Raw genomic sequence first — 23,139 nt, 5'->3', positions numbered from 1 at the left:
TATGTTCTAACTTGCAGCTTAATTTAATGAAAACTTCAACAACTATATGAGAAGAATATGATCGTTCTATTTATTGTATAATTCTATTTCTAGATCGAAAAAGTTCAGAGTTCCCTTCCCATTATACTAGCAGAAGCTCAAAAATTGGGATATTTGGTTGAGTATATTTCATCAAGTCAAGAATTTAAAAGAAATGAAGAAGCTAGGAAGACTGCAGATAATTTTTATCAAGAATCAGTGACCTGGCAAGGAAAATTTTTCCATGGAGGCAATAATTCTGACAGAGCTATCATTAAGTGCATAGAAAATGAAAATTATGTAATTCCAGCACATTGTGCCTTTTTTAGTTACAATGCTCTTGATATTGTGAAGAAACTGGATATCTTGAAGAACAAGTTTGATCTCATCCTGCTAGATCCTCCATGGTGGAATAAATATATTAGGCGTAAGAAAGCTAAGTGTGCTGAGGGAAGGTAAGTCAGACTAAATATTTTTTCTTTTATATTACTCTTTAACTTCCCACATTTGTGGACCATTTCAGTTAAAGGTATGTAGACTTTAATAAGCTCGATGTATCTGTCAAGGCAGTGTCATAAGAATCATTGGAAATATTGTTCTAGAAGGATATTTTACACAGATCATTATTGGAAGGGATAATCTGATGATGAGGATTCAATTAGTTGGAAGTAATTTAGCTTTCGCTTTCTTGGATATGATTGTTGTGAAATGTCGTGAAAGCTACCAGTGTAAGTTTCTAGAATATATACTCCTTGGTGGTGTGAAGATCAACATATTTAAGACAAAGGTAAGTCTGTTGGAAAAAAATATGAAAGAAGAATGATTGTTATCTATGAAAAACCAAAAGTCAGAGCAGACAAATTACGAAGGTTGGAACTTAAATAGTGGCAACTATTTATTTACAACAGATACAAAATAGTTACATGTTAGCAACCTTTACTGTCCTTCAATGTATTTACCAGCGTTGTGTATAACCCGTTGCCAGCAATGTGGAAGTCGTAGTACACCTTTAGCAGAGCCTGTTCTGTTGATGGTGCGAATGGAGCGGTCTACTGCCTGTCAAATCTCTGCAACAGTTCTGAAGCAAATGCTCACGAATCATCTGGTTTCGATCACTGTCCAGTAATGCAGCAAGAGCCTGTTCTGTTGCACTTCTTCTTCACTCATAGGACGACCTGTCCGATAAATGTCCGCCACAGTTTGCTGACCATCGTTGAAGGCTTTTACTCAACGTGTCATTGTTCTGTAAGGCAATGCAGATTTCCCGCAAGCTTCTTGAAGACCTTGATGATACTGTCGTGCTGTACGACCTCTGGCACATTCAATCTTGATCCAACTCTGTTGTTCCTGTTTGGAAAACATAGTGACAACGTTTCGTTAGAGTGCTAGCTCACAAGTGACTGTGTTTCTCTCGCTTGTGCGCACGCAGGTGATGTGGGAAGGGCGAGTCCATTTGCTCTGAGGTAAGGTAGATATTATGTAACCAACGTGTGCTATCAGCGACAATATTAGATTCCATTGCATAGCGTCTCCACAGCAGTGTTGCCACTATTTAAGTTCCAACCCTCATATTTTGAGTGCTGTAATTGGGATGTATTTTATGTAAGATAGGTGCGTTGGGAAAAACAGAAATAAGAATATAATAAATCCATTGCAGCAAGTCTTCAGTCTGTCTGCAATGTTCTATGAGAACAAAACCGACTTCCAAATGAAATTCTCCATTTATCCATTTAGACCATTGTAGTTTTTGCAGAAACGATAATTGACTGACCAATTGAGTTGACCCTGTGGTTATGGACGCGCAGCTGTGAGCTTGCATGTGGGAGGTTGTGAGTTCGAACCCCACTGTCGGCACCGCTGGTGGATTTCCGTGGTTTCCCATTTGATGCGATAAGGCCTATCTGTGTCATTGTGACGTAAAACCAATTGTAAAAATAAAATGAAAACGGTAATAAAAATTAAAAGTGTGATTTGATAGAATCTGGTGATGTTTCAAGAATAAACCCTATCATTCTGTTGTTAGTTAAATAATATATTTTGAGGTATAATCTGTTGTTAAATGTTTTCTTTTTTCAGGTATTTTGTCATTTTATTTAACCTGCATTAGTTTTGACCGACTGGAAAACCTCACATTTACAGATTAAGTGAAAGTGAAAAGAAATGGTTTGCACTATAACAAACAATGCTTTGTATGGAATCAATGACTATACATCCAATCTAAGGGATTTTCCATGGGTTCCCCTATTTCAGGCATGCTTGCTGAGACATTTCTAGAACAAATTTAACTCACCAAAATTGTACACAACAACAAAAACTGTGATCACATAATATTATGGGCTACTGGCATTCGTATGTTAAAGTTATATGCCTATACAAAGGCAAAACCAGACTATGTACACAAATACTCAATCATTTCAACAGACTGTACAATAACATACAGCATCCAGCAGAATACAAATCCAGTAGATGCTATCAACTTCCTAGACTTCACTATCACAAAAGTCAGCAGCCAGAAACAAATATTGAAGAAATATGGAAAGCCCATTATGACATGTCATTTTGATCCTTGACACTTAAAATCATCGAACACAGCGTAGCACTGGTAGTCTGATTCATGTTACTGAGACTCAACAACCTGCAACATCCCACAAAAGATTGCATTGAAGAACAACACACTCCGAGGTACCTAGTAGTTGCTAATGGTTACAACCCCACTCTCATTGACTAGGTGACATTCAGAACAAAGAGCAGACCCTGACATTTCGGAAATTCTTATTTTCTATAGCACTAGGCTGTCATACTTTAGTAATCTGAATGCACCAGTTACTGTACTAATTCTTCCTTATTTTTACTCTCGTTTCATCAAATTTCTAGTGGTATGTCCTTCTTACCTCCTCCACTTCTCTTTTCTTCATCTCTATTCCATTCTTTTGTCCTTGTTGGTCTTTCATTGCCAGATTGTAGATAAGCAATGTGATTTTAGTTGCCGGTTTGTGGAAAAAAATTATAGGGATTGTCCAACCTGGGCGACAGCCCTGAGATGGACAGCAGGCAATGGAATGATGATAAATGGGGTTAAAAGTCAGGTTGTGAGTTTCACAAATAGGAAAAGTCCTCTCAGTTTTAATTACTGTGTTGATGGGGTGAAAGTTCCTTATGGGGATCACTGTAAGTACCTAGGTGTGAATATAAGGAAAGATCTTCATTGGGGTAATCACATAAATGGGATTGTAAATAAAGGTTGCAAATCTCTGCATACGGTTATGAGGGTGTTTAGAGGTTGTAGTAAGGATGTAAAGGAGACGGCATATAAGTCTCTGGTAAGACCCCCGACTAGAGCAGCTTGATTTGTTCTGGGTGATTTCCGACAAAAGAGTAGCGTAACAAAAATGTTGCAAAGTTTGGGCTGGGAAGACTTAGGAGAAAGAAAGAAGATGAGCTGCTTGACTAAGTGGTATGCAAAGACTTAATAACAATAAAAAATTATCCACCTTTTTGATACTTATATTTGCATTTAACCAAATCAATCATACACAGTAGGCCTACATGTTTCGTTCCTTTTTAGAATATCTTCAGCTGTTTTACATTGCTTTGGTGAATTCACTAAGTATTTATCTTTTTAAGAATATCTTAAACAGGTACATTGTTTTTTTAAATACTACGTAAATTTAAAATAAATTGAAAACAATGTGGATGGTTGAATGGGGTAGTGAAATGAGATGGAAATGGATCTGCTTATGGTTAGCCTATTTAAAAAAAACTTTCTATTCATTTGAACAAATGTTGTAAAAAATGTTTCCAGCACTTTTATCGCTAAAATATTCCGCTTGTCTTCTAATAAAAAGTTTTTGAAAAAATAACTTTCCTTTGTCACTGTTCTGAATATTGCTAGGTATTCTCTTCATTTACTTCCTCCAAGGTGGCTGCTGTTTGTTTTAAATTTACAAAATGTCTCTTGAATTTGGTTAGTTCAGGAACCTTGAAGCTGATTGCTGTTTTGCTATTAATAAAGGAGCCTCCCCATAATCTTGTTGTTGTCAAAATCCACTCCTACTGTGTCCTTGGAGGAGCTACGGCTGAAGCCTGTTTAAAAATCCATGATTTTATGGACCAACAGAGGCTGGTAAAATACAAGAACTTGGAAAGAACTCCAGACCAAAATCTGCCAGATGATTAGGACAAAAACTGAATAACTGGATAACCAGTGTAAGGAAATAGAAGAATGTGAATCTAAGTATGACAATTTTAACATACACAGAACTGTTAAAGAAGCTGCAGGGTTTTGTACTTCGAGGACAAATGGCTTATTACAATCAAGGGGTGTCCATCATTCTGGAAAGTCTATGCGCCTGTTCTTTTCCATGATAATAGATTACCTTCTGTTTGTGATACGGATGAACGACCATTAATAACTCACCAGGAAGTAGAATATCACTCAAGAACTGCTAAAACAGAAAAGCACCTGGACCTGATGGTATACCTGCAGAAAAATTACAAATTCCAGTCACTGGATATCGAGATAGAGCTGTTCAATCTAGCGTACACCAATGGATCAATCCCTTCTGACTGGTGAAATCAACTTTTATCCCATGGAGATTATAGAATCATAAGCGTAAGGAGACACGTTCTCAAAATAGACAGCAAATGTCAATTATATATAAGCAGTACCTGATTAAGATTTTGCAGTGGATTTGGCACCAGAGAGGCATTGCTGGGAATGCAGGTTTTCATGCAAAGATGCTTAGATTTATATGTGGATATATATGCTTGTGTTATGGATTATGAAAAAGCCTTCAGCCTTTGAAACCTTAAACATTGCTGCATATCCTACATGATAATGGCCTGGATGGTAGAGACATCCAAATTATTGCTAACCTGTATTGGAATGAGATCACATCACCAACATGTATGCTATTGAAATAAAGCAAGGAGTGTCCGGCTCCGTGACTGAATGGTCAGCGTAGTCACTTTTGATTCAGAGGGCTGGGTCAGAGATTTTAACCATAAATGGTTAATTTCCCTGGCTCAGGGTGGGGTGTTTGTACTGTCCCCAACATCCCTGCAACTCACACAGCACACACAACACTGTCCTTCCCCACAATAACATGCCGTTTCTTATACACGGCAGATGCTGCCCACCCTCATCAGAAGGTCTGCCTCACCAGGCTAGCAATAGCCACACAAAATTATTGTTAAAGCAAGGAGTGAGGTAAGGCTGTGTTCTATCTCTACTCTTGAATATTTGCTCTGAAATGGTATTTTCTTAATCACTGGAAAGAAAATTGGAGGGCATTGTTTTAATGGAATTACAAAAAAATAATCTGCTTGCAACAAATGCTGAAGGTGTACAAACATCACTAAACTGGGTGGTTGAGCACAGTGCTGCTGCAGGTCTGCATTTAAATATGAAAAGGACCAAAGCAAAGGCCATTAGCAAATATGTCATTCAACCTGTTAATTTGACAGTAGCTGGCTCACCAATGGAGCAAATCCAATACTTTAAGTATCATGACTGTGTGCTTGATCACAACTGGAACAGTCCTGTTTAAATTAGGTCCAGATTGAACAGGCAAGAACTATATTCAAGAGAATGAGTAAAATTCTCTGTAACGGGAACTAAACATTAATCCCCATTTACTTCGGTGTTGTATGTTCTCTGTCTTGTGTTATGGTGCTGAGGCCTTTACCCTGACAGAAAATACTAGCAAAATGCTTCAATCCTTTGAAATGTGGTACTATTGACACCTGCTCAGAATATCATGGGTTGATAGAATATGTAATGGTGAAGTACTCAAACACCTGAACAAAGATCTGGATATCATGCTCAACATCAAAAAGAACTAGGTACTTTGACCATATCATTCAAAATAATAAGTACAGACTCCTACAGCCTATCTTACAAGATACGATAGAAGGAAGTTGAACTAGGGGAATCTACAAGAATTGTATGGACTTAGTACCCCAACACTTTTCTGACTAGCTGAGAACAAGAATCGGTTCGCTGTGGTGATAGCAAACATCCAATAAGGGTATTGAAGGAGAAGAAGAAGAGAAAATATGTCGTTGAGTCTTGAAAATGCTACACAAGGTGTTGCCTTGGTAAAAGATGATTGTAACGTGCATTATGTTGTAAGAATGAGATATATGGCTTCTGCAATTCCCAGAACAGTATATGAAGGTACAGGGAATTGACTCCAGCAAGTGAGAGAACTGTTCACTGATGTCTTGATTTTGCCTCTGAGCAGCAGACAGAAGAGAGACTGTGGAGAAGGAAGATGTTCCCCCCCCCCCCGGATAGCTTTTTGGAGAGGTTTTTAGTGGTATGGGCAGGAAAAAGTTTGTTGGTGTGGATGGGCCTGGTCTTTGTGGAGTATGGAACCCTTACAGCACATCATAGATGTGGTTGAAAGTCTTTTGCTCCATTCATCAGTGATGGTTTCATGCTAACGCATGTCAGCACTAACCCACATGTTTAGTGCATGGCCTGTATTGGAGGTTCGTTGAGTATCTATGGGATGAAATGGGAAGAAGTATCTGTCAGCATTATCCTTGCACCCTACAGGACCTGTGGGATGCTCTTCAAGAAGAATGGGAGCAGGATCTGCTGGACAGGATTGCAATATTAAACAAGACCATACCTACCCGAGAGGTTGAAAGATGTGCCAATGCACTCTTTTGAAGGTGTGTAAAAGTTTCGGTAAAGTGTAGTTAATGAAAAGAAGTGTCAGTGAAGTAGTACAATGGATGGACATTATGTGATTACATATAAACATTTAAAGTTGTGCACATTGATTATGTGTTACTTCTGACTTCATTGAACAGTTTAATTAAATCATTTCAAAAAAAAGTTTTTAATTTTCAGGCTTCCAAAATCAATGTATTGATAAAAATTAATTAATATTTCAGTTAATGAGAATTTAAAATAAATCTCCGCTTCAACAATCATTGTGTATTGCATTTTTGTGCCAGTCTGTATATTTAATCATCCTTTGTATTACTGTCATGTTGCTGAGTGTATAGTAATTTGCTGATTGTATGGCTGGCAGGTCAGCAACTTGACGTTTGGTTCTCGGGGTCCCGGATTTGATTCCCAGCTTGTTTGTGGGATTTTATTCATGAATGGTTAATTTCCTTGGCTCTGAGATTGGATGTTTTGCCCCAGTGTTCCTGCAACTCACACAACACTAACCTCCACCACACTAGCACACACTCTTAAACACAGAGCCGCTGCCCACCCCCTGCTGGAGGGTCTTCTTTTAAGGCCTGCACTGGCTTGAAATTATTATATTAATTAATTAATTTCTCCTACACTTCATTAACAATTTTTTATTATGATCAGTTGGAATTTATTTGATGTTTTTATGTTTAGTTATCAGATGATGTACAATGAAGATCTGAAGAAGATACCAATTGAATCTCTTCTTGTTCCTGGTTCACTCATTGCTGTTTGGTGTACAAATTCACCTACCCATTTGAATACTTTAATTGATGACATATTTCCATCATGGGGTGTAGAATATGTAGCAAAATGGTTTTGGGTTAAGGTAAGTGTTAGTAATATGAAAAAATATGTTTTAAAATATCTTAGCAGTGAAGTTATTAAGGGAAATTCCTTTTCAGGTCACCCAGTTAGGAGAACCGGTTTGTTCCTTTTCAGATCCCCCTGGGAAGCAACCCTTTGAGCAAATAATATTTGGATGTAATTTGAAAGGCTCAAGAAAGTACCCTTTACCAGAGGATGGAAAATTGATTGTCAGTGTTCCAAGTGCTATTCATTCACATAAACCACCACTATCTGGTATGTTGGTTGCATCGTTATATTTACTATTTTTTTATAAAGAGTGTCTGTTCTTTGTACATTATAAAGAACTAGAAAATAAACTGATGTAGAGTTATAATGTTCATATTGACTGGCTCTTGAATGTGCTATATCATGAATCTCTTTTGGCTGTTAACAATGTTGCATCCAGGAGATAGTGGGTGTGAACCCCACTGTCAGCAGCCCTGAAGATGGTTTTCCATTTTCATACTAGGCAAATGCTGAGGTTGTACCTTAAGGCCACGGCTGCTTCCTTCCCATTCTTAGGCCTTTCCTGTACCATCGTCGCCATAAGACCTATCTGTGGCGGTGCGACGTAAAACAAATAGTAATGTTTACAATATTATTAGATTCTAAACCTGAATGTAGTTTGATAACAATGCAGGTCTCATACCATGATTTGTTTGCAAATCTTAATTCTTATTTTGTTATGTATAGCTACTTATTTTCTTGTCTGGATCATACAATTTGGATGTTGTGAATTGCAAAACCAACTTGGACTCTTCAGAACCATGTACTAGAATTTATAAGCATATTACATTTTGACATTTTTTTACCTTTGTCTGCAGTTTTATTTGACTTTTGGTATGGTGATCATAGCTGCAGAACCTCTTGTTTTTCTCTGGAATCTGAACCACAGGGATGTGATACTTAACTTCAAAGATCCCCATTATTCAAACTATCACTGCCTTGTTGAGAAGCCAGCGACGATGTCACGTGGCTATCATGTCCTGATTAGGAATTTTTATAAGTCTCAGAATGAGCCTTCATACTATATTCCTGTGTGATACTGGCTCATCAGACAATTTCTCTAATTATTGCCTTCACACCTTTCTGTAAGAGCTTGCTTTCACAATAATGTTACATGTAAAAAATGATCAGTTCTGCTAACATTTCGATACACTACAATAACACTTCAGTAACACTTTACTTTTTTACACTGGTGCAGACCAATTGATTGTCTTAAGACTAAATCAGAATCTTGAGTTGTTCTGATCTCTTAATTGTAAACTGAGTTTTGATAATAAAAAGTTAGGAATTTTGTTTGGACTCCTACTTGTAACAGCTCACATGCAGCCGTCGATGTGGGAACTTTTTTTTTTTTTTGCTAGTGTCTTTGCATCGCACCGACACAGACAGGTCTAATGGCGACGATTATGTGGGAACTTAAGACATGTGACTGGTATATGCGGTGTCTGGTATCAAAAGCCACTAAGTCCATATACCAAGATTTTGGGCAAATTGCAAATATGCGACTGGAATAAACTATTATCCAGAGTAACATTGCTTTAATTTTAACATTTTGAATGAGCTATTTAGCATAAAAATTGGAAAATGTAAAAGTCTTCCAAATACTTAAGAAACAAAGTTGAGGAGATTTGCATGTAGTGGGTTTTGATATTCAAATTGAGATTTAGTGGTTAATGAAACAAAGGAACGAAATACATAGTTGAAAATACGGGTGGTGATGATCGTATCCAAGTAGCCTCAAAAGTTGAATGTACTTCAGTATGAAACAGCCAAAATAGCTTTATCAATGGATATAATGAAGTCTTCAAGTTGAGTTTCCATAGGACAGTTTGGACAGTGAAATAGATGTTCAAGATCTTAAATTGCACTACAGTAACAATCAGCATTCTGTGTATATCCCTATCTTTTGAATGTAGCCTTAATTTTAAGCATTCCCATTCTTATCCTACACTGGCAGGAAATGAAATTCCAACACCAAGGAGGAGTTGTTAGATAAGCGAAATTTTACACCTGAAAGATAATGCCTTTTCAAATTTGCGCACTATTCGATGAAGAGTGGTGATGGTGGCGGTGTTGACATTGTGAGTCAAATATGTCTTTAAGGAGATGAAGAAAGCAGTATCAGCAGCATTCATCTTCTTTTGGTGCCTATCCGTTTCGGATGTTGGCGATCATGATGGCTATTTTCGTCTTGTTTATGGCAGAGCGGAACAGTTCAACTGATGACATATTGCACCAGCCTCTTAAGATTGTCAAGCCAAGATATTCTTCTTCTTCCAGGACCTCTTTTGCTGTTGATTTTCCCCTGGAGTATTTTTTGGAGTAGGTTGTATCTATCTGTGTTGCGCATTATATGTCCCAGATACTGCAGCTTTCGGCATTTCACTATCTTGATCACATGAGGTGTTGTGTTCATCCTTCTCATTACTTCCACGTTTGTAATTCTCTGGGTCCAAGATATTCTTAGGATCCGCCTATAAAGCCATGTTTCAAAGGCCTCCAGCTTCTTCTCTGTGTTTTTATTTAAGGTCCATGTCTCTACACCATATAAAAGAACAGAAAATACATAACAGTGCAGAAGTCTGATTTTAGTCCCTAAAGTTAGATTGTGGCTTTTAAACACATTACTCATTTTCTGGAACACACTTCTTGCTTTTCCAATGCGTACCTTGACTTCTTGTGAGCAATCCCAGTCTTCATTTATTATGGTTCCAAGGTATGTATATTGTTTTACCCTTTCTATACTCTTTTGATTTATAACCAAGTTTATTCCGGAAATATTTTCCTTACTTATAACCATGAGTTTTGTCTTTGCGGTGTTTATTTCAAGCCCGTATTGGCTGCCGACTCTTACAATTCTATCCATTAGTGATTGTAGCACTTGGATAGTATTAGCAAATACAATTGTATCATCAGCATACCGGATGTTGTTTAATCTCACTCCATTTATCAAAATTCCTTCTTCTATATCTTCCAAGGCTTCTCTAAATATGTATTCTGAATACAAATTAAATAGTATAGGTGACAATATACATCCTTGCCTCACTCCTCTCAGGATTTTGACTGCTTCGGTGTGTTCTCCTTCAACACGCAACACCGCTGTTTGATTCCAGTACAGCGTCTTGATGATTCGCTGATCTCTTTCCTCCATTCCAATATTTCTCAAAATATCCATCAATTTTTCATGTTTTACACAGTCAAAGGCTTTCTGGTAGTCTATTAAACAAGCAAATACATTCTTATTTACATCTCTACATCTCTGAAAGAGGACCTGCACACTGAACAAGGCTTCTCTCGTACCTACTGCTTTAATAAACCCAAATTGATTAGGGGCTATCTGATCTTCACACAGTCTGTATATTCTTCTGTGTATCACTCTCAAGAACACTTTCAAGAGATGACTCATCAAGCTGAGTTTAAACGAAAGTCTGAGCCTGATGTCCTGTAGTGTCATGCCACTAACTCCAAATCACTGCCATCTGCGATTTCAAGCTAGAGCTCACTGGAGGGCAGAGTGGAGATCTGTTGTATTCTTAGGTGAGAACCATTTCTGTCTTTGTGCCAGTGATGGTCGTAGGTTGGTAAGGAGAAGGTCAGGCGATAGCGTGGAACCAAGCTGTCTGCAGCGTTGGTACGCTGGATTTAAAGCAGGAGTTATGGTCTGGGGAGCAATTTCCTTTGACAGCATGAGCACTCTTGTCGTTATCCCAAGAACCTTGATAGTAGATTTTGTACGTCAGACTGGTGATTGAACCAGTTGTTCTGTCATTCATTCGCAGTATTCAAGGGGGCGTTTCTGACAAGGTAACGCTCATCCTGATACCGCTGCTGTCACCCTGTGTGCTGTGTAGAGCATTAACCAGTTGCCTTGGCCTGCAAGATCATCACACCTTTCGCCCATTGAGCGGGTATGGGACATATCCAGCATTATCCAATACCGGCATTAACCGTTGCCGATTTGACGGACCAAGTGCAACAGGCATGGAACTCCATCCCACAAAATGACATACAGCACCTGTATGATGCAATGCATGCATGTTTGCATGCTTGCCTTCAAAATCGTGGTGACTACAGCATTATTAATGTACTACCATGTCGTCGTCTTGTGCATATTTGAACTGTTGACTTGAAAACTGCAATCAAATAAGCATATTACCTAGACAATTGCTTAGCCTAAATTGCATTCCTCTAAACTAATGTCTACTTGGTGTTGGGATTTTATTTTCTGCTGGTGTATTAAGGGTTGAGAAGTACACTGATCAACCCGAACATTACAACCACCTACCTAATATTACAAGTTATAAACCTCATTATAAACCATATTGGAGATCAGAATATCAAAGTTTACAAACAAATGAATTATACCACTTTTCCAATACTTCACAATCCACATATTTAGGATACAAACATTATACAGATGTTAAAAATTGGAACATAAACATTGTAAGCATCATCAGCCAGGAAAACATAACCCCAAAGTTAGGTCAGGGCCCTGTTTCATAAAGTAGAATTGTTCACTCAGATCCAATAGTTCACATTAGTAAAATCTGAATCGACCATAAAAAGTAGTCAATGAATTGCACTGAATTACTATAAGTGAATGATTATATTGCTTTTGCCATATAAAAGGAGAATAATATGAAATATGATGTCAAAATAAGAAATTGACCCTGTGTGAAGTAATCAGAGTCATTTTTATAAAATGCTATTTGTTCGGGGCGACGATCCTTGTGAATCTTTTGCCCTACTGCCACTATATGATATGAACCTGCATGTAAAGTGGAGTGGCGGAAGTGTAGTGTTGTATGTGAGGAAAGAAATTAAGGACGACACAAACTCCCAGTCCCCAGGCCAGGGATATTAATCATTACAATTAAAAACCCTGACCCGGCCGGGAATCAAACCCGGGGCCGCCGGGTGACAGGCGGACACATTGCCCCCTACACGGCGGGGCCGGACAATCAAGGTCATTACAATTTTAATAATATAACTAGTTCATAGCTGTGTTCTTCATTCCTTCTAAAAACATCAGATTAAATGAAGTATAGATAAATAAAATCACTGGTTAAAATCTCATTCCAAATTGTGATCCGTTCAGATCCTGATTTTGACTTCGTCAAGCTCATATAAGCCATATTGTGGTGAAATTGCAAAAGACGTACAATTTGACCTCACTTTGTCTTAAATTTGTTCATTTAAGTATGCACCTGTGACTTCTTGTGACGTAGAAAAATCATTTTTCGTGCTTAAGAATGTGCTGACAGATAAACGGTTGAGCTTAACTCAAGACAATTTGGAGAAATTAGTTGTACAATGTTTCAAAAGGAACTGAATTTCGATACTGTATATTTTCCAGTTTCATGATAGTGCATGAATGCATGCATATTTTGAGATTTGATAGTGCATGGAAATCCGGGCTCCAGTAATCAGTAAATCAGACTTTATTTGTCATTTTGGTAGATGTGACCAAAATGGGCTGCTTTCTTGCATTTTGCAAGAACGATTTCCTGGCATGACGGAGTATCTGCCTCTTGGTGATGTGATCTACCCTTGGGATCTTCAACCTTTGGTGATATGTCCACATATCAGCCTGCAGGTTCTTTGACGAAGCCTTTAGTGTCGATCCTTTAATATCATAAAGCAGCACTGGTGACAGATAACTTCATGACACATCAGTGAGTTTCAAACTGGAAGTCACATTTGTGCACAATATTTTTATTTCAGGAACACACTTCTTGTAGTGTTTATTCTGGTTTTGATTTTTTCATCTGGATCCCATTTTTGTGTATCAGGCTGTATCTTAGGTTTATGAAATGTCTCACTCTTTCAATAGTGTTTCCATTCAGGATGATAACATCAGGATTTTCTTCTTACTGATTACATACAATAGAAGGAAATTTGATTGATCCAACTTTTTTCAATATATATGTTGTTAATACGATCACAACCTGCCTACTGTCATTTCTTGTTGGATACAGTACTTTTGTATCTATCTCTTGGCACAGGACAGAGCAAAGTGTAGCTTCCACCGAAGTCCCAGTCAACATCCATGGCTGTGACAATAGGGAAGTTGCTGGGGTATGGGTAGTGCTGAGTAATGACATTCACAGCATGACTAGTGCATCTGAGTGTTATGAAAGGTGCTGCTCATAGGGTCAGTCGTGCTGCAATAGTATTTTCTGCCCCAGTGAGGAAAGCAATGGCAAACTACCTCAATCCTCATCTTGCCTAGTACGCCTCATTTTGGTGCTACCACTGGTTTTTGGTGTTTCCTTATAACCGCATAACCTTTGGTGGTGCTATTTGAGGATCCAACCAGCCTCTGGGCTGATGACCTAACAGACAGACATGATCACAACATTTTTATTCAGTACCGGTTTCAGTGTCTATGGACACCATCATCAGCTGAAACAGGTCGTATGGATTAAGATATACAAGTATGTAGTACATATAATAGACCCTTAGTAAATGACAATAGGATGAAGTAAAAATACAATGCTTAAATAATATAAACAAGTTACAGTATGTGCTTGCTGGTCAAAGTATAAAATGAAAGTGAGGATATTAACAAATGTTTGAAATAGTTAAAAAGTCTCAAGCGTAGCACTGCTAAACATTAGGTTAAAATAAAACATGGACATCCAAAAACTGTCGTAGTATGCAGTCCTTCCACAGAGTATTGAATATAAAGTAACATAAGTAAGTTTGATGGTGGCTTGTAACACCAACTCATGAAAAGAAGCCCTATTTCCAAGATTTCATTTTATCTCTTAACTTTCTCTTCATACTTCAGGTTCCGAATTGGATCGAGAACTTTCTGGCCATATATCTACTTTTTCTTTGCTTGCAATATGATCCACTTCTTTGTACACTTCACATATGTTGTTAATTTGTCTCAATGGTGTAACGTTAGGGCCTGTAATTCAGGTGGGACCGGGGCTCAAGGGGGCACTACAGACTTTCCCCCACAAAAAGTAAATAATTTTTCCCAAATGCTACTCTGAATAGGAAATGTAACGTCACTTTTTTTTTTTTTTTAGAGTGGTCTGAAAAAGACTCTTTTTACAATAACTGACAGATCGTTGATTTGCATCTAGCTGCAATTTTACTTCTTCTTCTTCTTCTTCTTCTTCTTCTTCTTGTGCTTATTATTATGTCTAACATAGCCGTCTCTCATAATACGACTGGCATGCTCTGTCAGTTAGAAACTGCACCAAGTTATTAGAAAAGAAAACAATGAGAATTGGTACCAAATTATATTTTAATTAGAAAATCACATTTTTTCATGCGTAGTCTAGCTGATACAGTACTAAGCATACATTTTATTCCAAATTTAACTTTTGTTATAGATTTATTCAACGAGAATGGTTTGATTAAGATTTTTAAAGGGAATAAGAATGATCAGTCAGTTTTGAACAATCTATCCTTGGCATTAGTAGTTAATGCCAGTTACATCTTGTAATGTTGTGATATTTTCAAACTTTTTGAAGCGTTTAAAATAATTGTATCTGTGTGTTATAATCTAATGAACTAATATTACTGAGACTTTGGTTAGAAAGAATAATTACTATACAATGAACCCATTTAAAGTTGAGTGTGAGCTATGTGGTGCATTAAAGGAAAAGAAAGCTAGAGTGAGAAAGAGCAACAAACAAATTAAGTAATGAAGATATAATAGATACGAGGACCACACTGCAAAAAGGATGAGGGTCTTTTTTCAAAAATGAGGTTATATTGGTAATGGATTGACAAGGATCATTAGAAACTGCTGGGGGTGGTTTTACACATAAAGGATGATGGTTTAACTGTTATTAGGCTTCAGATTAATGCTATACTTTACAAGAAAGATGAACATGAACTCAACCAGTAGCAAAAAAGGATGACAGTCCAACAGGTTCCCTATGCACTCAGTCTTGTGGGTTTGTTTACATTCCAGTTTGATCCATTGTGCTGGCTAGTGGCTGTTCTAGTTTGTTTTGACTAAGTGTCCAAATAAACATGTGAAAATGGATAGTGCTGAGAGTGTCAGTTGCTTAAATAGCAAAATTAGTGATTGTATATTTTGTAATGTTATGTTTTTTGGGATATAAAAAATAACTAAGTAAGTGATTTGAAGTATGGATTGACAATACAACATTTGGGAGGAATGCTAGGTGGGTGTAGTATTTTAAAAAACATGGTATGATTTTATACCAGTGGCCCAAACCTTAAATTTGCTCTAGCTGAAAACTTTGTGGCACTCATCCTTTTTGTAGTTTGGTCCTCTACAGATAGTAAAACAATTGTGAAAACGACACGATACTCACAGAATCGTCATAAATATATTTAGACTTACAGAGTCTTCAACTGATTATCAGTTAGATGCTGATGATGAAACTAGAAAGTTTTTTGTTAGACAGAATCCGTATTAGCCAGTGTGTTTTTTCTTAAAGATGCGAAGCAGGACAACAGATCCTTTACCACTAAGTACTAGGAAAAATTGGTATTGACGGGGCTGTGCCAACTTACGTAAGGCCCTGTCAAAAATACTACTGTTATCTAACATAAAAGTAAAAGGAGAACAAACAGAGAAATTTGAATTTGTTTTTCAGATAGTGTTGCAAACAATAATTCTGGAATGCACAGATTATGCAGTTAGAAAATGTTGAGCTAGATAAAGGTTGTTCTTTTCTTGAGAATCTAGTGGGTAATGTTTCAGCCTACTGAAATAATTTTGAAGAAGCAACATCATCAACAACATCTTTGGCAAGGCGTTGGGAATATCGACACAGGTTGAAAATGAATGGACCTGAAAAGTGAAATAACATTTTGATGAATTGTGTCAGTAGATCAAAAAGAATATTTCAGGACTGCTGTTTTTAATGGCTGTTTGGACATATTTTAGCTCAGTTAAAACAAGATTTCCTAATTCAATCATAGCTGCAAATGTCTCTGATTTATACTGGTGTTTTACCTCTTCTTCTGTTAAACTGTTATTTTAGACACTGAGACTTATAAAGAGCTTTCTATAAAATTGTATGACCCCCAGACAGTTAGCTCAGCTACCTGGGGATTGAATATGAATACTGCTTCTACTGATCACTGCCCAACTAAGAGATGTCTCATAATACAATAAATGAATTAAAACACAGTCTGTATCAGCACATATTAGATTAATTTGTTAGAACCAGTTTCTAGAATTTAAATTCCATCATCAGTAACATTCTTAAAATTTACATTTAACATTTTTTTCTAAAAATATCTGCATAAAATATGTTAAGTTATATAATTTTGGTGACCATGTCATTTTGTTCTGACTATGAAGGGACTGGTTAGACATATTAGTATGAAGCAGCTCTTCCACAGGTCTACACCAGTTTTTTAAAAATTTATTTTACATGTAAATTTTAAGAACCTTATTGATAATGAAATTTCAATTTTGAAAACTGGTTCTGATAAATCAATTTTATATGTGTTGATATTGTGTTTGATTCTTTTTATTATACAGTGAATCATTGGCACGGTTTTAAAAGTGACTTTATCATTTTATAATGACTATGGTTCATGCAGTCATATGTCACTTTAGAAGTACCGGTATTCAAATCATGAGACTGCATAGAAAAAGCTCCAGCATACAGCAGTTGAAGATATTTTGAACTTTCTGAACACACTCATTAAACTATATTCTTTATTATGTACCAGTGATTATATGTAATTGTGTTTTCATTGGAGAGAAATATTCTGGTTCTGTTTAATATGTGTATTTTCATTAAATACTATTGTTTTTATAATATTGTTTAAAATGTTGTTTTATAGAGGTCTTGTCACCATACCTAGGCCCACAGCCACAGTGTTTGGAACTGTTCGCCAGATACTTGCTACCTAATTGGACAAGCTGGGGTTATGAAGTCCTTAAACTACAAAGGATGAGTCTGTATTGCCCTTCCAATGAACAAGAAGATGATTCACAGTAGTTGTTAGAAAGACATGCTCCCCTCAAGAATTTGAAGTATTCTACTAGTAATGTTGGTAAGATATAACTTTGCTCATTATTAATAGTTTGTTGTTATTATTATTATTATTATTATTATTATTATTATTATTATTATTATTATTATTATTATTATTATTATTATTATTATTATTATTATTTATTTTCCTTAAATTGTACATGTACAATTTAGGGGTGGTAGATGGAGAAAGGGCAAGCCCCACGTACACGGAAGTGCCTCCATCTCCACATGTGTACATAAACTCTACTGAATATTTACATACAAACTTATGTAGACAATTTTAAATTTACATATTTAAACTACAAACACTGTACCCTTAGAATAATAATTATCTTGATTTATCCTGAAAATATTAGAGTAAGAACACCCAGCCATTTATACTCTCACTCAGACCCCTGTATACACACTCATTCACAACCACTCCCACACGTGCACGCATACACATTCGCCCACATACACCTGTACTTGCACCCATCCTTCTTGCAATTCTAATTTATACAAGTTATATACATCACATATAGGTTTATATTTACATATTGATCCACTAATAGAGCTTGTAACTTAATATTATCTGTACTGTGAACTTGGAATTTACCGACCAACAACCTGCACCAGGTTGAAGGGCTCATACAATAGAGAGCTTGTTTTCTGAATTTAAGTTGATGATTTTGATCCTGGCTCAGTCTGGTTGTATGTAAATCAGTCAATCACTACTGATCTGCATTTAGGACAGTCGCTCAGGTGGCAGATTGCCTATCTGTTGTTTTCCTAGCCTTTTCTTAAATTATTGCAAAGAAACTGGAAATTTGTTGAACATCTCCCCTGGTAACTTATTCCAGTCCCTAACTCCCCTTCCTATAAACTAATATTTGCCCCAATTTGTCCTCTTGAATTCCAACTTTATTTTCATATTGTGATCTTTCCTAGTTTTAAAGACACCACTCAAACTTGTTCGTCTACTGATGTCATTCCATGCCATCTCTCCACTGACAGATCGAGACATACCACTTATAATACCAATGTAGTTGGTCCGTTATTGGTCATTATAAATTTTCCAGCTAACTCATTCCTGGTTGCCAGCGTTTCGTCCCAGTGTGCTAAGTTGGGCTCATTAGTTGGTAAATAGCACACCCACCAAGATGCATGGCTAGTACATACTGTGGAGGCCACTGCGTAGGCTACTTGGAGCCACCGGCAGTGCCAATGCACTATGAGAGACTTTGTCTCATTTCCAAAAATTGATGCCTGCCTGGCCATCAGATGATGTAGATGTTGATTCCCATAGGGAACCTGAAATATTTGTCCCGAATGAGTAAATATAAATGTAATTTTAAAATATTTATAAATATGAATGTACATTTCCCTATGGGAATCAATATCTATATCACATACCACTAAGTCGAGCAGCTAGTCTCCTTTCTTCCAAGTCTTCCCAGCCCAAAGTTTGCAACATTTTTGTAACGCTACTCTTTTGTCGGAAATCACCCAGAACAAATTGAGTTGCTTTTCTTTGGATTTTTTCCAGTTCTTGAATTAAGTAATTCTGGTGAGGGTCCCATACACAGGAACCATACTCTAATTGCGGTCTTACCAGAGACATTATATGCCCTCTCCTTTACATCCTTACTACAACCCCTAAATACCCTCATAACCATGTGCAGAGATCTGTACCCTTTATTTAAAATCAATTTTTGTGATTACTCCAATGAAAAACTTTACTTATATTAACACCTAGGTACTTCCAGTGATCCCCCAAAGGAACGTTCACACGATCAATGCAGCAATTAAAACTGAGAGGACTTTTCCTATTTGTAAAACTTGCAACCTGACTTTTAACCCCATTTATTATCATACCGTTGCCTACTGTCCATCTCACAATATTATCGAGGTCATTTTGCAGTTGCTCACAATCTTATTTATTACTCTGTACAGAATAACATCTGCAAAAAGCCTTATCTCTGATTCCACTTCTTTACACATATCATTGACATATATAAGAAAACATAAAGGTCCGATAATACTGCTTTGAGGAATTACCCTCTTAATTATTAGAAGGGACAGATAAAGCTTTGCCTACTCTAATTCTCTGAGTTCTATTTTCTAGAAATGTAGCCACCCATTCATTCACTCTTTCATCAAGTCCAGTTGCACTCATTATGCCAATAGTCTCCCATGATCTACCCTATCAAATGCCTTAGATAGGTCAATCGCTATACAGTCCATTTGACCACCTGAATCCTAAGATATCTGCTATATCTTGCTGGAATCCTACAAGTTGAACTTCAGTGGAATAACCTTTCCTAAACCCAATCTGCCTTCTATCAAACCAGTTATTAATTTTGCAAACATGTCTAATATAATCAGAAAGAATGCTTTGCCAATGCTTACATGTAATGCATGTCAAACTGAGTGGCCTGTAATTTTCAGCTTTATTTCTATCACCCTTTTATACACAGGGGCTACTATAGCAACTCTCCATTCATTTGGTATTGCTCCTTCATGCAAACAATAATCAAATGAGTACCTCAGATATGGTGCTATATTCCAACCCATTGTCTTTAGTATATCCCCTGAAACCTTATCAGTTCCAGCTGCTTTTCTAGTTTTCAACTTTTGTATCTTACTGTAAATGTCATTGTTGTCATAGGTAAATTGTAATACTTCTTTAGTATTAGTCACTTCCTCTATCTGGACATTATCCTTGTAACCAACAATCTTTACATACTGCTGATTGAATACTTCTGCCTTTTGAAGATCCTCACATACACACTCCCCTTGTTCATTAATGATTCCTGGAATGTCCTTCTTGGAACCTGTTTCTGCCTTAAAGTACCTATACAAACCCTTCCATTTTTCACTAAAATTTGTATGACTGCCAGTTATGCTTGCCATCATGTTATCTTTAGCTGCCTTCTTTGCTAGATTCAATTTCCTAGTAAGTTCCTTCAATTTCTTCTTACTTCCACAGCCATTTCTAACTCTATATCTTTCTAACCTTCACCTCCTTCTTAGTCTCTTTACTTCTCTGTTATAATATTGTGGATCATTACCATTCCTTACCACCTTTAAAGGTACAAACCTATTTTCACATTTCTCAACAACTGCGTTAAACCCATCCCAGAGTCTGGTGGAAAATGGTAGATAAAAATGTAAACAATCATAGTTACTTTTTTTAAAATTCCCTCATGCCTGTTTTATCAGCCATATGGTACTGCCTAATAGTCCTAATTTTAATATCTTCCTTTCTTTTACATTTATTTTTAACTACGACAAAAACAGCTTTGTGATCGCTAATATCATCTATTACTTCGGTTTCTCTATAGAGCTCGTCTGGTTTTTCTAGCATCACATCCAGAATATTCTTCCCTCTAGTTGGTTCTATCACTTTCTGAATCAGATGCCCTTTCCATATTAACTTATTTGCCATTTGTTGCTTCCTTTGTTCGTATTACCTTCCCAATCGACATTTGGTAAATTGAGATCACCCGTTACAATCCTGTTCCTTTCCTTATCGTTTCCCACATGTCTGATTATCTTATCAAATAAATCTGAATTAGTGTCAGCTCTACCCTCTCCCAGTCTGTACACTCCAAAAACATCAAGTTGCTTATTATTTTTAGAGATGACCCTTACACCTAGAATTTCATGTTTGTCGTCTTTAACTTTTTCATGGCATACAAATTCTTCTTTCACCAGAATGAATGCTCCCCCTTTCTACCATTCCTATCCTATCTCTACGATACACACTCCATTTCTGTGAGAAAATTTCTGCATCCTTTATATCATTTCTCAGCCATGATTCATCTCCTGTTACAATATCTGGTAAGTATATATATATTAAATTACTTTATTATATTCCTTTCTTTGCAATACTTCTGTAGTTCAGCACTAACATTTTTGTGTCATCCCTACTTTACTCCAGTTCCCTGTTGCCTTATCACTGCTCCCTAGGTCATCTTGTTTCCCTGAATGTACCTTCCTATAACCGTTCTGAACAAATTTTTAAACTTAACACATTGCAGATCGGGTGATCATCACACTGCTCAACCCCTGTGCCTGGCCATTTTCTGTGTAACTTATTGCTACAGTGCATGCTCATAAACAAATGACTCGAGCTTCACTAATCTTATACTGATTGTGGTGAAATTTACAGGAGACCTTTGGTAAGAGTCCTATTAACATTTCCTTTTGTGGTATCTGCTCAAATCTATTTCTACTCACTGTATATGGTAGTTTAAATGAGGGGATCAGTTGATCAGTAGTCTTAACAATATGACTTTTTTTACCTGTCCCATCATATAAACAAAGCAAAAATCATGGTGTCATATCATTACATCAGGCCACTTCAAGCTCTTAGGAGATTTCTCGTGATACAATTTTGTATGCTCTGCAACAAGTTCAGAGGAATCGTCACAAAAAGTAAGTCCTACTACTCAATATTTTGAGGTTCATCAAGTCTGACCGTTTTGCCAGGAACTCCTGGGAAATCCTCTAAAGTTGGTGAACTATTATTTTCTACCCATTCATCAGAATAAATAGACATACTTCCATTTACACTCACAATATCACTTTCAGCCTCGTTCCCGACCACCTCTACGTCACGTTGTTTTGGAGGATGTGTATCATTATTATCAACCGAAACCCTTTTGTTAGAATAGCTTTCAACATCGAACTCGCGGTCGTCACCATCACTGGGGCAATCCGGTTACTTATCCGGATATAATTCAGTACAAACCTCGTCTGCATCTAAGCTTGTGTTCAGTCTGGGAAGCGCCACCGTACCCACCACATGGCTCCTTAAACGATGTAAACATGAGGTCTGAAAACTTAGCAAATGAATCATGAAACAGAAGAATGTAACGCAAAGCTATCATGGAATAACGCAAAAGCTTCAACACTGAGATCTAGTAACCTTGACAGCCAGCTAGTTCCGGAAGTTTCGACAGATGTCACCAAACATGCGAGTCTTGTGAAGATGAGTTAACTTGTCTCCCGTCCGCAACGCTCAGCCAGCCAAACACGAGTTAACTCATCTCCCGTCCGCAATGCATTAATATGTACCACTGCAGTTTAAGTGAAGGCCATCTGAACGCAGATCCCCATCTCCTACCCACCCATTAAGATCTAGAAATTTTACTCCCAGTTTCCCACATACCCACTCCCTAGTCTCATTTAAATCCCCAATCACCTTCCAGTCAGTATCCCTCCCACATGGTATTTCACTGATAACAATCTCCACTTCCTTAAACTTCACCCATGCTGCATTTACCAGACCCCACACATCCCCAGGTACGTTGATACTTATACCTGCTTATCTTACGTCGTTAGTACCAATGTGAAACACTACTACCTTCTCCTTTCCCTCCTCCTTCTCTTCTACTTTCCTCAACATCTGCCTCATCCTAATTCCTGGATAACACTCTACCCTGGTTCCCTTTCCTCCACACACTTTCCCCACATGTCTAACAATGGAATCTCCCATGACCAGAGCCTCAACCCTACCCACCTCACTTGATTCCCTCTCTTTCTGGTCAGTCCTATCTTTCCTGACAACTGCAG

At 37.2% G+C, this 23,139-nt stretch overlaps 1 protein-coding gene across 2 annotated transcripts in view; it reads left to right on the top strand.

Annotated features, from left to right (window-relative positions):
* The window catches only part of Mettl4 (Methyltransferase like 4), a 51,338-nt gene that overhangs the window by 16,657 nt on the left and 11,542 nt on the right, over positions 1-23,139 (top strand). The window contains exons 2-5 of one of the 2 annotated variants that reach the window (XM_067147091.2): positions 94-473; positions 7,388-7,562; positions 7,639-7,816; positions 17,384-17,596. In XM_067147091.2, coding sequence (XP_067003192.2) covers positions 94-473; positions 7,388-7,562; positions 7,639-7,816; positions 17,384-17,541 — 891 coding nt within the window. In that variant the 3' untranslated portion in view covers positions 17,542-17,596. Of the gene's footprint in view, positions 1-93; positions 474-7,387; positions 7,563-7,638; positions 7,817-17,383; positions 17,597-23,139 lie in introns of those variants that run through there. The other variant, XM_067147092.2, reaches the window with a different exon arrangement.

Source organism: Anabrus simplex, chromosome 5 (genome assembly GCF_040414725.1).
Source record: "Anabrus simplex isolate iqAnaSimp1 chromosome 5, ASM4041472v1, whole genome shotgun sequence".
In the NCBI taxonomy this organism is placed as follows: Eukaryota; Metazoa; Arthropoda; class Insecta; order Orthoptera; family Tettigoniidae; genus Anabrus; species Anabrus simplex.
Note: the sequence above shows the minus strand (reverse complement) of the source record. Positions and strands in the feature narration are given on the sequence as shown.